Source organism: Pyrus communis, chromosome 5 (genome assembly GCF_963583255.1).
Source record: "Pyrus communis chromosome 5, drPyrComm1.1, whole genome shotgun sequence".
Taxonomy (NCBI): domain Eukaryota; kingdom Viridiplantae; phylum Streptophyta; class Magnoliopsida; order Rosales; family Rosaceae; genus Pyrus; species Pyrus communis.
Genome location: NC_084807.1, coordinates 24,744,077 through 24,757,382, shown reverse-complemented (window position 1 = coordinate 24,757,382; position 13,306 = coordinate 24,744,077). Strand labels below are relative to the sequence as shown.

Below are 13,306 nucleotides of genomic sequence, written 5' to 3'. Positions count from 1 at the left end.
TGAGTGTAACATCCCACATCGCCCAGGGAGAGTGATCCTTAAATGTATATTCCAATCCTTACCTAGCACGAGGCCTTTTGGGAGCTCACTGGCTTCGGGTTTCGTAGGAACTCCGAAGTTAAGCGAGAAGAGGGCTAGAGCAATCTCATGATGGGTGACCCACTGGGAAGTTGCTCGTGAGTTCCCAAAAACAAAACCGTGAGGGAATGGTAAGCCCAAAGCGGACAATATCGTGCTACGGTGGTGGAGTGGGCCCGGGAAGTGATCCGCCCCGGGCCGGGATGTGACAAATTGGTATCAGAGCCTAACCCTGGCCGTGGTGTGCCGACGAGGACGTCGGGCCCCTAAGGGGGGTGGATTGTAACATCCCACATCGCCCAGGGAAGTGATCCTTATATGTATATTCCCATTCCTACTTAGCACGAGGCCTTTTGGGAGCTCACTGGCTTCGGGTTCCGTAGGAACTCCGAAGTTAAGCGAGAAGGAGGCTAGAGCAATCCCATGATGGGTGACCCACTGGGAAGTTGCTCGTGAGTTCCCAAAAACAAAACTGTGAGGGAATGGTAAGCCCAAAGCGGACAATATCGTGCTACGGTGGTGGAGCGGGCCCGGGAAGTGATCTGTCCCGGGCTGGGATGTGACAGTGAGAAGGTTTGAACTAAATGAATAATATTAGATCATGTTAGAAGAAACCCATGGATATTCCACGTAATAGTGAGATACTAATTTAAAAAAAAAAAAATTATGCAAAAAAAAAAAAAAAAAAAATGAACATTGTTTTCATGATGAAATTACCCCCCACATTATTTTGGGCTGCTTTTGAACTTTTTTGTTTGGGGGGCATTTATGTTCAAATTTTTTTGGGTGAAACCTATGACTCCAAAAGGGCCTTCCGGCTTTATATATAAAAGATTTTCAATGACAAGATGCCAGATAAGATAGATAAGAGCAATGCTTGAGTCAGTCCGTCCACGTGCAAGTGCGCAAGCGGGTAAGGATATGTTATTGCATCCAGATTTTAAAATAATGGATGAAGGACCTTTGTGACTCTGTAATAATAGAAAACTCGCATAATTATGAATTGTATAACTCACAATTATTTTGTATGGATTTCATACCTTTTACGTGAAAGTTCAGCGCATTGCACCGGACTCATAAAAGTTGTATAACTAAGCCTTTTTCTAAATGAATTAATTGGTTAACAAAATTTCATCATTTTAAAATCATAGATTTTCTTTAAATACAACGAGGAAAAATAAATTTGTGTTAAATTTTTTATTTATGAGATTCAGACATATTACATCTCACTTACAAGTGAAAATAAATATCAATAGATGGTGTATTAATATTCAACTATTGGTACGAAAAAATTATATTGAGTCCGCATATTTTCCCATGAACAAACGAAGACATATATATGATATGTACAAAGTGAATGAGAATAGATGTTGCTAGACCAAATAATCACGTGCAACATTAGTTGAATTTAGTTCTAAATTAAATTCCTTAAATTATTAACATTTAACCAACATGAAGGCAAAAAACACATTTGTTATAACTTTAAATTACATATGTATTTAAAGCTCAAAAACGGTTGTATTGGGTGCATGCACATACTTTGGCCAGACTGGCAAAATACAACTCATACCGTAATTGAAAATACCAAATATAGAGCAAATGACGCCTAAAACTACGATGTTCCTATCTCTTTTATCTTTTAATTTAGTGACATTTCTTTTTCGATATTAGAAGTATTTCAATAAAAAAAATTCAAAATTCATGTTCTAGTACCAATAACTGCTACACACAACGATTAATTACTCAATACACTAGACACAGTGTACTTAGCTGTAAAAACGAATGTTTGACCCAATCTGGAATTACGTTGAAATTATTTAATTTTGTTGAACAAAAAATGTTTTGAAATTCCAAAAAGATATCCTTTCTTCTTATCTAGGACTAGGACCAATACTTAACGTCAGATACCTAATTAGGCACCAAAATTCCTATCGTGATTTGCATAAATAACCCTCAATGGAGACCCACCAAAGACTCACTAGTCACTAGAGCACCCTAATCCCTCTCTCTCTCTCTCTCTCTCTCTCTCTCTCTCTCTCTCTCTCTCTCCATCATGTGGTCACCATGGCTGAAATCACCGAGCAGGGTGCACACAAACAAACCAGCGCGGTCACAGAGGAGCTTTTCCTGCTCATCCTTCAAAGACATCCAAAACCTCTGCAAACCCGAACCCGACTCCGAGGTCCTAAGCCCGCGGAGCGCTTCCATTTTGCACCGGGTCAAAATATCCACCTCAGTCCTTCGCTTGTGGGCCCACCGAAACGCGACTCCACCAGACGCCGACCAGCGCGTGGTAATCTACTACACCAGCCTCCGCGTCGTCCGCAGGACCTTCGAGGACTGCAAAGCCGTCCGATCCATTCTCCGCGGATTTCGTGTCCCCATCGACGAGCGAGATCTGTCTATGGACGGGAAGTTCCTGGACGAGCTGCAGGTGATTACAGGGAACAAGACCCTGACTCTGCCGATGGTTTTCATTGGCGGGCTCTTCATTGGTGGGGCCGAGGAGGTCATACAGCTCCACGACAGAGGAGAATTGAAGAGGCTGATCGAACGGCTACCAGTGGTAGACTCCAGAGCGTGCGATTTGTGTGGAGGGCTGAGATTTGTTCTCTGTCAGACGTGTGATGGGAGCCATAAGGTCTATTTTGAGAAGATTGGGTTTAAACCTTGTGCCGCATGCAACGTCAACGGTCTGATTATGTGCCCTTCGTGTGCTCCGGTGCGGCGGCGCCACAGAGAATTCTAGAATTTAATTTTTCCCCATTCGATTAATTAAGTGAACTGAAAAAAAAAAAATAGAACACAGTTTGCGTTTTTTTTTTGGGGTGTTAATTTGCTTAGTTTTGGGGGAATATGAATGTGATGATTAATTGAACTTATAATTTTTATTCTATCTAGCTAATTAAGTTGGAATTTTGTTATTTTTTGAGGAACATCGAATTGTCCTATTCGATTTTTTGTTGAATGAAATTCTCTTTATTTCATGCAAATAACAACTACAACCAAATGTTGTCTTATTAAATGAGGTCAACTGTATGAATCATAAAATGCTGATGCACTCAATTTTGCACTAAGATTTCCGTTAACTCTAAGTACTTCATATATTTTCTTAAAGTTTATTTCCATGTTTTCTTAAGTTTTCCAGAGAATTCATCTCATAGTTTCATCTTCAATCGGAGTATATGTAGATCTTCGATTCATGTGTCCGAACTACTTTAACTGATTTTCAATCATCTTATCTTCAATTGTGACCACTCATATGTTACTTTAAATATCTTTAATGAAACATTCTCATCTTCGCTACACTCATTGTTGCTTTTTGACCATTCAACATTCCATATTATAAAAAATTGTTGATTATATTACCCTCCTATAAAGTCAATTTCTTTTATGCACGAAATTAAATTTTGTAAGAAAAGGGTTTGAATTTGTTGCTTTTGTCGGAATTCCTATTTTTCCAATGTAAACGGGTAGTGAATTGCCTTCAAATTAAAGTGAAAAAAGAATATCAACATTGTACAAGAAGTTGTAAGTTTGATTCATTCCTCTCCTCTCCAATATTGCTTCTTTAATCTCTTCATTTCAAAGACATCTTTTGTGTGCAAATCAAAAGCGCGTGAGTGTGTAGCAAGATGATAGTGTCTAGAATTTAAGAAAGCGTTGGTGCGTCATTTAGTACTACAGTTTAGTGATATTCTTCTTCACTTGTAATTGAGAGGTCTTAAGTTCGATTATCTCCAAAGAAGAATTTGAACCACATTATTGCTTGCCCATTATAAGACTAAACCAAATTTTTTATTTTATATAGACAATATCGTTTGTTAAAAAAAAAAAAAAAAAAAAAAAAAAAAAAGCAAGCAACATTGGTGTGGTCAAAATTGGATTTTTAAGTCAATGAATGAAGACATTGGATAAATAAGGTAAAATGAGGCTATATTGTGTTCGGTAAGATACGCAATTCATATATTACCAAAACTGCACCGAACCGTTTCGGACTTTTAAAAAATCATCCAAATTATCCTTTTTTGGAAATCCTACCAACTACCAAAGTGTTTAGTAATTATCTTTTCTTTTTCATTTCTTAATTTTCTAACATACTCGATATGTTTTAAAATATTACACAACTTAATATTATTTACACACATAAAACATATTACGTCATTCCCTAATACAGGTGGATCCTGTAAATAATGATATAATCACAACAATTATCAAAAAGTTTGTCAACGAAATTTTGTATCTAATTAGAACCTTCTCTATCTATAATGCATGATATCTAATGCTAGTGAAAACCGCCGAGCACTTGGACTAGAGAATGCGACTGAGAAGCGCAATGACTGAAAGCATTTTTAGAGAATATTTTTGGGTTCTAAAAACATTTAAAGTGATTTTTTGCAAGAAGCACTAGTTGTGTGTTTCTTGTAGAAAATATTTTAAGTGTTTTTCCAAGATTAACTTGACTTTTTACTTAAGATTGGTTCAAAATACATTTTCACAAAAAGTGTCTTCATCCATTTTAAAAACTATTTCGGACGAGCTCTTAGCTTCTCGAACGAGACAACTGAAGCTGAAAAAAAAAAAAAAAGAATCATCTGGCATACACATTTCAAGTGTCATCTTGTTTGGAATTTCAGTAAATTTTCCTATAAAAGAATGAGAAATTAGGTTTTCATCCATCTTTTTGCCACCCCATTGATTAAAATCTTATTCATTTTCAATTTTTTTTTTATCAAGGTCCTTAGGTTGTAATAAATGTCATTAATTATTTCTAAATATATTGATTTAGTGTTAGAAATGTTACATTTGATATATTTATATTTATGGCTAAATTTTTTATCATATATTTTTATTTTTATTTTGTACCCATTTTTAATTTGCAACTTTTTTTTTTTTTTTTAAATTTTTACCAATTTTGTATTTAGTTTCATTTGTACCCATATATTATTTTATGCCCATATTTTTAAAGTTTTATTTGTATTTGTACCCATTTTTAATTTTGCTAAATGTACCAATGCTAATTATATGTATTTATTTTATGTTTTAAAATATATCAATAGTTATTTTTAAAAATATGTTGGTAATTATGTGGTTACATTATTTTCTTGCTATAATTTTGTGAAGAACAATATTACTAATATTTATTTTTAAGTATTTATTATATTTTAAAAATATTTTAGAATTTGTTTAAATTTCATAATATGTGGGACATTAAATCATAAATGCATGAATTAAATCTCATTAATGATGTTAAGGACCTCGATAAAAATATTTAAACAAACAAGGTTTCAGTCTAACTGTGACATCCCGTCCCGGAAATATCAAGACGTACGTGTGAAATTACAATTTTGCCCCTAGGTTGTTTCGTCATGTTTTTGGTTGTTTTGTGTGGTGTTGGCAAGTGTAGGGCCACACACACACACACTGTCTCACTCTCCCTCACCCTCTGTCTTCTCCCTGTCTCTCTCTCTCTCCCGTACTCCCATTTCTTCTTCTTCTTCCTTCAAACTTGTACGAACAAACCCAAAACCCCTCAAACCATCACAGATCGAGAAAACTAAGGACACCTTTGAACTCGTGAAGCTCGTGCGAGTGCAACCATACCATTTTCAGGTGAGAAATACATCGTTTTCACGTCGTTTCGAAGTAATCCGAGTTGTGTACTGTTCATGCAAACTTAATCTAGCTTGTTTTTGGGATTTTGAAGCTCGTAGATGTCTTAGTGAGGTCCTAAGGAGCATCGGAGTAGCTCGTTGGACGAAATTGGACGTCGGGATCGTGGGTTTCGAAGTTGGCCGGTTTTTGAGTTTTGAGACAGGTATGATCCCGTGGTTTTTAGTAGGGGTGGTTCGGTATGGGATCCCATACCGAAACCCTTGTCCCGATTCCCAAACCGAAATTTTTGGGAATCCCAAATTCAATACCAATCCCAAACCAAATTTTCGGGAATCCCAATTTTCGGGAATCCCGAAATAATTTCGGGATTTCGGGACAAATCGGGAATCCCGAAATGTTTTTGGGCTTTTGGACTAAAATTTGACATATTATGTTTTTGGGCTAAAATTTGACATATTATGTTTTTGGGCTAAAATTAAGTTTCAATCTACCCACTACCCATTTGTGCACAAAGTTTTTGGGCTAATGCCATCTCACCCCACATTCCAACTTTGATTCCTCCTCCACATAGTTGTAATTAAATGAAAATTTTGGCGGCGCCCATGTTTGAAAGAACAACTATATTGTGTACTCGAAAACAAAAGAAAAAAATTTGAGCTCAACTAATTGCATGCCCTGTACCCACCTTGTCCGTGTATATATATACAATATATGTATACTGATATGTTCATGCATGCATAATGGTCTTTGCTCCTTTGTTTCCTTGATTTGCCTAGGTATGCAGGAAACTAATATCCACATATTAATCACACTAGTGGCTAGGTATGCAGGAAACTAATATCCAAAGATTAATCACACTAGTGGCTAGGTATGCAGGAAACTAATATCCAAAGATTAATCACATTAGTTGAGACAACTGGAATATAGAAACAAACAAATTGAACAAACAAACATTAGTTATTTAGTTGAGACAAAGATTAATCACACTAGTGGCTACCAATACCATTAATTAAAAAATAATTCTCTTATAATTAAAAAATAATATATATATATATATATAATATTTATTTCTATTCGGTATGGGAATACCGAAAAAATGGAGATGTAATCCCGAATCCCATACCGAAAATTTCGGTTTGGTTCGGGATGACATACCGAAATTTTCGGGAATTTTGGTTTGGGATTTTTTTGGTTTGGGATCGGGATTTTTTTGGTTTGGTTTGGGATTTTTGGGATTTTTTTCCAGCCCTAGTTTTTAGCCTTTAAAAGTAGTCTATCGTGATTCTACTAGTCCTAAGCTTCATTTTGGTGCAAGAATCATGAAAAACGGTTGAGAAACGAGTGAGAAAACAAAGTTTGAAAATTTTCCAGTTTTCCGGCGCCGGCAACGTCGCCGGAGAAGGTGACGGAATATTCCGTCAAATCTGACGGAATATTCCTGACGCCGTTGACGGAATCCGTTAGAGATAACGGAATATTCCTCACGGCGTCAGTCGACGCCGTCCGTGTGCACTGCACGTGCCTGCGCGTGGCCGGCGCGTGGGGGCGCGTGCGGCGGAGGAAAATTTTTCTAAAAATATGGTTGTGATCCTGAGGTTGTGTAGAGCACGTTGGTATATTCATTTGTCCATTTTGAGCAATGTATGAGAAGTTATTACGAGAAGTTGGTTATGTGCTTTAAAGTTAACGTTTTTATAGTTATTTCGTATATAGGTGACACGTACCCCGAGGACGAGCGTTCGCACTCGAGGCAGGGGGCTACGACCCTTCCACTTACCAGTGAGTGGGCTTTTGTTTTCCGTATATACCTATATACATTTGTATTCCTAGAAATTGATTAAAAAGGGTTATTTATGTTATGCCATGCACCATATTATTATTGTTTATGCATCATCACATGCATTAGTATTGGCATACATTTATATATGCGTATTGGGTGCCGTGGACGCACAGGTAAGTGCCAGGTAAGCGGTATGCATGTTTATATTCAGTAGTAGTTTGAGATGCGTAGAGAGCTCATAACCTGCACCCCCGGTGTTAGTGCTCCCGCCCAGAGTAGGGCACAGTCCTTCACGTGATGTTCATCTCCCGCACCACACGCTCAGCTTGGATCCAAGTTAGGTGCACAGTCCTGTCGTACAGACCACTTTAGGTGGTTCCGACTCGTAGGTGACCGCGATTATTCGCACAGTCTTCACGTGATCGTAGCACTAGAGCGTATATATATGTTACACCTAGGCCTGTCGTACAGAGCACTTTAGGTGGTTCCGACTCGTGGGCAGGTTCAATTATTGAGTTGAGATTTGAGCTCTATATGCAGCCGTGCAGGTCACGTTAGGTGACTCCGGCTGCCAGATGTTATGTTATTGATGTGATTTATACCTGAGCACTTGCATTTCATTGTGAGGTTCCGACATGGTATATTCTTGAGCATGATTGACATACCTTTGAGCATGTTTGACATATTTATACATACGTATATATGTTTATTTTCTGGGAGGTATACAGGTTTTACGGCGAGGGGTTAGAATGCATTTTGCTAAATGGTTTTAGAAAAGATTTGTTTTTGCCCACTCACGCTTTTGTTTTGCGCCCCTCCAGGTTCTAGTTGCTTAGCAGTTTCGGTGGTCTCCCAGAGGGTTCTTCCGGCTTTTCTGACAGATACTCACCAGCGTAGGGTCACCTTCGGGTGTACTTTTATCGCAACTTTTCTTTTGGACTGCTGTAGTCTTGCTCTGAATTTGTATTACACTTACGCTAACACTTGTTTTAGTACTTTGTATGCTAGTTTTTAATTATTCGTACTTTTATATTACTACTCTATTAGCTTTCGCACGTGCACATGGTTACGTCACCTTCGTGTGACGGCCAGCACGCCCTGATCTCGGTCGGGGTGTGTCACTAACAATTAAGTTGATTAGGGACGAGAACCAAAATGACCCTAAAAAGAATTATACATGAACAAAGCTAGGATTGAGCTTTTAACCAAAAAAAAAAATGAAATTCTCAATGGGTTAAATCAATTAAATTACCATTTATTATTAATTTAGGATCCTTTCATATCCATTTTAATTAAAATTTTGTGTGAAGTTGAGATTTTAATGTATTTAATATGTTTGTACTTATTAATTTAGGATCCTTTCATCTCCATTTTAATCAAAATTTTGTATGAAGTTGAGATTTTAATGTATTTAATATGGTTGTACTTATTAATTTAGGATCCTTTCAGATCCATTTTAATTAAAATTTTGTATGAAGTTGAGATTTTAATGTATAATCTCCGGTGTTACTAAGCCTTCTCATTAAATTAAATACATTTTTACCTAAAAAAAAAAGTTTAATACCCAAATAAGAAACCATAGAAATAGGAATGATTTATTATTGGGCTAATGGCCTTCACGTAGTGGCGGTTGGCATGCAACTTAGTAGCTCGCACGTCCGACAAGATCAGCTTGTGTCGTCAAATATACCATATAAACCAACCTATAAGTACCATCCCATCCAATCACTCTTCATCCAACCCAGCTTTTCTGCTAAGCACTTTTAAAATAAGCTCCTGCAGTCCTTTCCCTAACCCCCAAGAAATGGCAAGGAGGAGCTTCATAATCTTCATCTCCTCCCTCCTCCTCATCTCCCTCTCCTTCCCATCCGCAACCGCCAGCGACTACTCCCCGGAAACCCCCGAGCAAACGGAGAAAGTGGTGGTGGAAGGCGTGGTGTACTGCCAGAGCTGTGACCGCTACGGAACATCGTCCTTGGCCGGGGCTGAGCCCATTCCTTCGGCGAAAATCAGCGTCATCTGCAAGAATCACAAGGGCCAAGTCAGCTTCTACAAGTCTTTTGTGGCGGACGTTAAGGGCTACTTCTACGCACAGCTTGAAGGGTTTAAAGTTGGACAACATCTTTTGGACCATCCACTCCATGGATGCAAGGTGAAGCTTGTTTCTTCTCCCCTGGCAAAGTGCAGTGAGCTCACCAATGTGAATTACGGGCTCTATGGCGCCCCGCTTCGTTACGAGGACAAGCGGTTGTGGGGGAGGAACTATGAGGCTGTTGTGTATGCTGCCGGGCCTCTGGCTTTCCGTCCTTCTTATTGCCCTACTACTCACTCTTGATTCGGAACACCGGGTTTTAGCTGATTAATTTTCATCCTTTGCTACTTCTGTTTTCCATTTTTTTTCAATTTGTTTTGAAAATGTTACGGTGTCTGAAAATTTGTTTTGTTTCTTGAATAAACTGGTTTTGTACTGCAAAGTGATGAAATGACATGTTTCATTTATTTCTTTATCCGTTCTTTGTAAGATAAACTATGGGATGCGGGAAAGTTAAAGCACCTGACAGTGAGAGATTGACTTAAGATATTGTCGTCGTGGCTTCCTAGATTTCCTAAGTGCCCGAAAGTTCTCATTTTTTGGATTATGTAGAAAATAGGGGACAAAATTCATGATTGTAGGCACAAATAGGTCAAACTAAAATTGGAAACTAGGATAGCACAAATCTGTTTACTTTAAGATTTCCAAAATTCAAGTACAATGGATGAATGGGGAAGTAAAGTAACACAGCTCAATACATTTGCTACAACAACAAACCCGAAAATCTGCAGCACGCACACACATAGCAGTTGCAATTCTTCCTAGAAGTCCAGGGGCATTCCAAACATCTTATTGATCTCATCCATGGCCTCCTTTGTTGTTACAGTGGCCTCGAACAAATCTGAATCTCTTGATCTCTGCGGTAAATCAGGCATTTTCTGCTCTTGCTTCTGGTTCAAGTTATCATCAGGAAGTATAGAAAACCCACCAAAATCTTCTTTCCTATCAAGTCCTCTTTCCTGCTTTTTCACTCTCCTCTTTCTTACAAATTCCATTGGCTTCCCAAACATGTTGTTGATATCATCCATGGCTTCCTTTAGGTTGATTGTAGGGTCAACCAAACCATGGTGGCAGGCATTTTCCACCTCCTCTGGCTCATCCGAAATGGTGGCCCCAACAAACCTACAAACCATTGTATCCTCCCTGAACCTCGGTCGAGATGAGCCTCCAACATCCAAATCACCGGAACTTTCACCTGGAAAATCTTTTGGATTTGGAAACACGAATACATTTCCATGTGAAGCAGGTGAGGTAGAATCATCTGTCGGGTTTCCGACGTCACTCTGATCAGGGCTATCTTTGTCGTCATTATCATCATCAATGAAAATGTTTAAAGGTTCTTGGTGAGACTGGTGGGTAGCAGTTCTACTCAATTCTCCCTTATTATTTTCTGATTTCCCTCCATTATCTAAGTTGTCATCAACAAATACTTGGAATCCACTGTCCACAGTATTGTTCTTCGGTTGGGATTGTCGAGATCTTCTGCTAATGGGAGCCGTCTCTATAGGCTCTCGAAACATGTCATTGATGGCGCTCATGGCCTCTTTCATGTTTATAGTAGGATCCACCAATCCATGGTGACACGCATCTTCCGCTTCAGACTTTCCAACAATGGCAGTGTCTACAAACTTCACCACAACTGTATCATCGCCGCCAAACATTTTCGGTTCCTCTGACCCCCTTCCAGAAGTCACTTGATGCTCACTTCTACACGGATCATGTTGGGATTCTATAGGCCTGGGGCCGATCCTGCAGGCATTTTCTTTGTTCCTTTCTCCATTTGGAGGGATAGTCCTATCTGACAGAGGCCTTTTCAAGGTCCTCTTTTCCTGGCAATGCATAACAGTTTTCTACAGTTGAAAGGAGTGCTAACAACACAAACTACAATCCCTATACACCAACAAGAAGATTAATAAACTACCTGGTTTCTGTGTCTCCTATGTCTCTCCATTCGTTGAAGGAACTGCTCGTACGACTTCTCTAACGCTCCAATGGGCTCTGCAAGGCTGTTCGGAAGTTAATAAGATGTAATGTAGCAGCAGTTCAATTTTCAGAAATGTACATACACAGAAACCCTTATAGTAGCTATTGCAATTTTAAGAGTTTGTTGTCCAATTCAAACCATTACATCAAAGAAGGCAACTGATTTACAAAAAGGCACTATATCCATGTTCAACAAACTGGGAAAAGAAAATGTGTCCAGTTTCATTGATAACGTACTTTAGCTCGATACACTAAACTTTGATACAAACAATTTTGGAAGAGGGCAATTGAAGGCAAGACCTCCGATGCAAGGTTAAACGCTCTTAATTGCTTAAGTTACAAGTCCCCTCACTCCACTAGAGGTTGGAGCATTCAAATTACTGCCGCATATAGCCCGAATCCAGACTTGTACAATACATATGAATAGATTGGCATCTAACCTACATATTAGCTAAACAACATATCCAAGCTAGCAAACACTTACGAATTCGGTACAAGGTTTGTTTCCCCTATATGTTGATAGCACCACTAGACATTCAATGAAAACAAATGCTGAAGTCTGAACACTTACTTTTGCACTCCCAAGTGGTACATCTTCTCAGCTTCCTCAAATTTCTTGTTCTTTTCATAGTAGAGAGCATATGCCTGGTAGAACAAAGAGTGCTTTGTCCCGATTTGATTCGCCTCCATTGTTCTCAACAGAGCTCTCGGATCATCGACAAAATCCATCTACTCCACAAAACAAACGTAAAAAATTGGAAAACCCCGAATCGAACCCATTGCACTTCTCTCCCTCAATTTTCCCGGTAACAAAACAATTTCTAAGAATCAGTAAAAATCCAAAATTCCCAGAAGAAACTCGCAATCACGAAGAAGGGGGTAGGAAAGTTACCAACTTTAACCAAACTCGAATGTAGCGCAAATCATTTCGGTATCGTCGATCGGACTCGAACGTCTGCGCACACTTCTGCAAGAAGCGAGGAAGCTTCTCCTTCAGAGTATGAGGCGGGAGTGAGTCGTTCATTTTTCGAATCCCTCTGCAACCACAACGTCAAATCGAATGGGTTAAACAGTACAATGGTAACTGATAGCGAGGAAGAGATGGAGGTGGCGAGAGCGTACCTTAGCCATGGGAGAAGAGGGTCTTTGCCGGAGTAGGTTTTGACGTCGGAGATTAGGGAGGTGAAAAGATCGTTGTTCGACATGGTGGTAGTGGTGGTGGAGGTGGAGGAGGAGCAGGGAGGTTTTATTTGAATTTTTCAAATAAGGAGCTCTCCAGCGCAAGGTCCCGGCAAATGGACCCGGGGAAAGCCCAGTCCTTAATTGGTTTTGGTGGGCTTGAGACTGAGGCCCAACTAAATTAGAGTTGGACTTTGTGTGAGACATTTTGGAGTATTACGTTTACACTGCTAACTTAAATTCTTAATTCACGTCTTGTAATATGAGAGCAAAGCTAAAGTTAATATGCTATTGACATATGACATAGTATTAATGAATAGAAAGAGTATCACTTACAACATACGAATAATAAGATAATGAAGCTTGACTCATATAATATACGATTGCGTAGGTGGTGATGGTGATTCACGCTATTAGAGTAATTGGTATTTGTTGAATGTCAAGTATGATTGAAGGTTTTTTTTTTTTTTTTCTTTCTATTTCGAAGTTTTGTCCTAAGTAGTTTTCTCAGAAGGTTTTTTATCGAGCTCACATTACGTTTTCTTTCAGTTTGCTGTTTTCTCTTTGAAAGTTAATGT

At 38.7% G+C, this 13,306-nt stretch overlaps 3 protein-coding genes across 3 annotated transcripts; 2 read left to right on the top strand and 1 right to left on the bottom strand.

Annotated features, from left to right (window-relative positions):
• Window positions 1-2,131: 2,131 nt before the first annotated feature.
• Window positions 2,132-2,827, top strand: LOC137734468 (uncharacterized protein At5g39865-like). Its single transcript, XM_068473729.1, has one exon. The coding sequence runs from the start codon at window positions 2,132-2,134 to the stop codon at window positions 2,825-2,827; it is 696 nt and encodes a 231-aa protein (XP_068329830.1).
• Window positions 2,828-9,278: 6,451 nt separating this feature from the next.
• On the top strand, window positions 9,279-9,809 carry LOC137734465 (non-classical arabinogalactan protein 30-like). Its single transcript, XM_068473726.1, has one exon. The coding sequence runs from the start codon at window positions 9,279-9,281 to the stop codon at window positions 9,807-9,809; it is 531 nt and encodes a 176-aa protein (XP_068329827.1).
• Window positions 9,810-10,250: 441 nt separating this feature from the next.
• LOC137735762 (uncharacterized) lies at window positions 10,251-12,760 on the bottom strand. Its single transcript, XM_068475207.1, has 5 exons — window positions 12,672-12,760; window positions 12,442-12,586; window positions 12,121-12,278; window positions 11,488-11,572; window positions 10,251-11,395 (listed from the first exon to the last, which is right to left on the bottom strand). The coding sequence occupies exons 1-5, from the start codon at window positions 12,752-12,754 to the stop codon at window positions 10,328-10,330; spliced, it is 1,539 nt and encodes a 512-aa protein (XP_068331308.1). The 5' UTR covers window positions 12,755-12,760; the 3' UTR covers window positions 10,251-10,327.
• Between the last annotated feature and the right edge of the window lie 546 nt (window positions 12,761-13,306).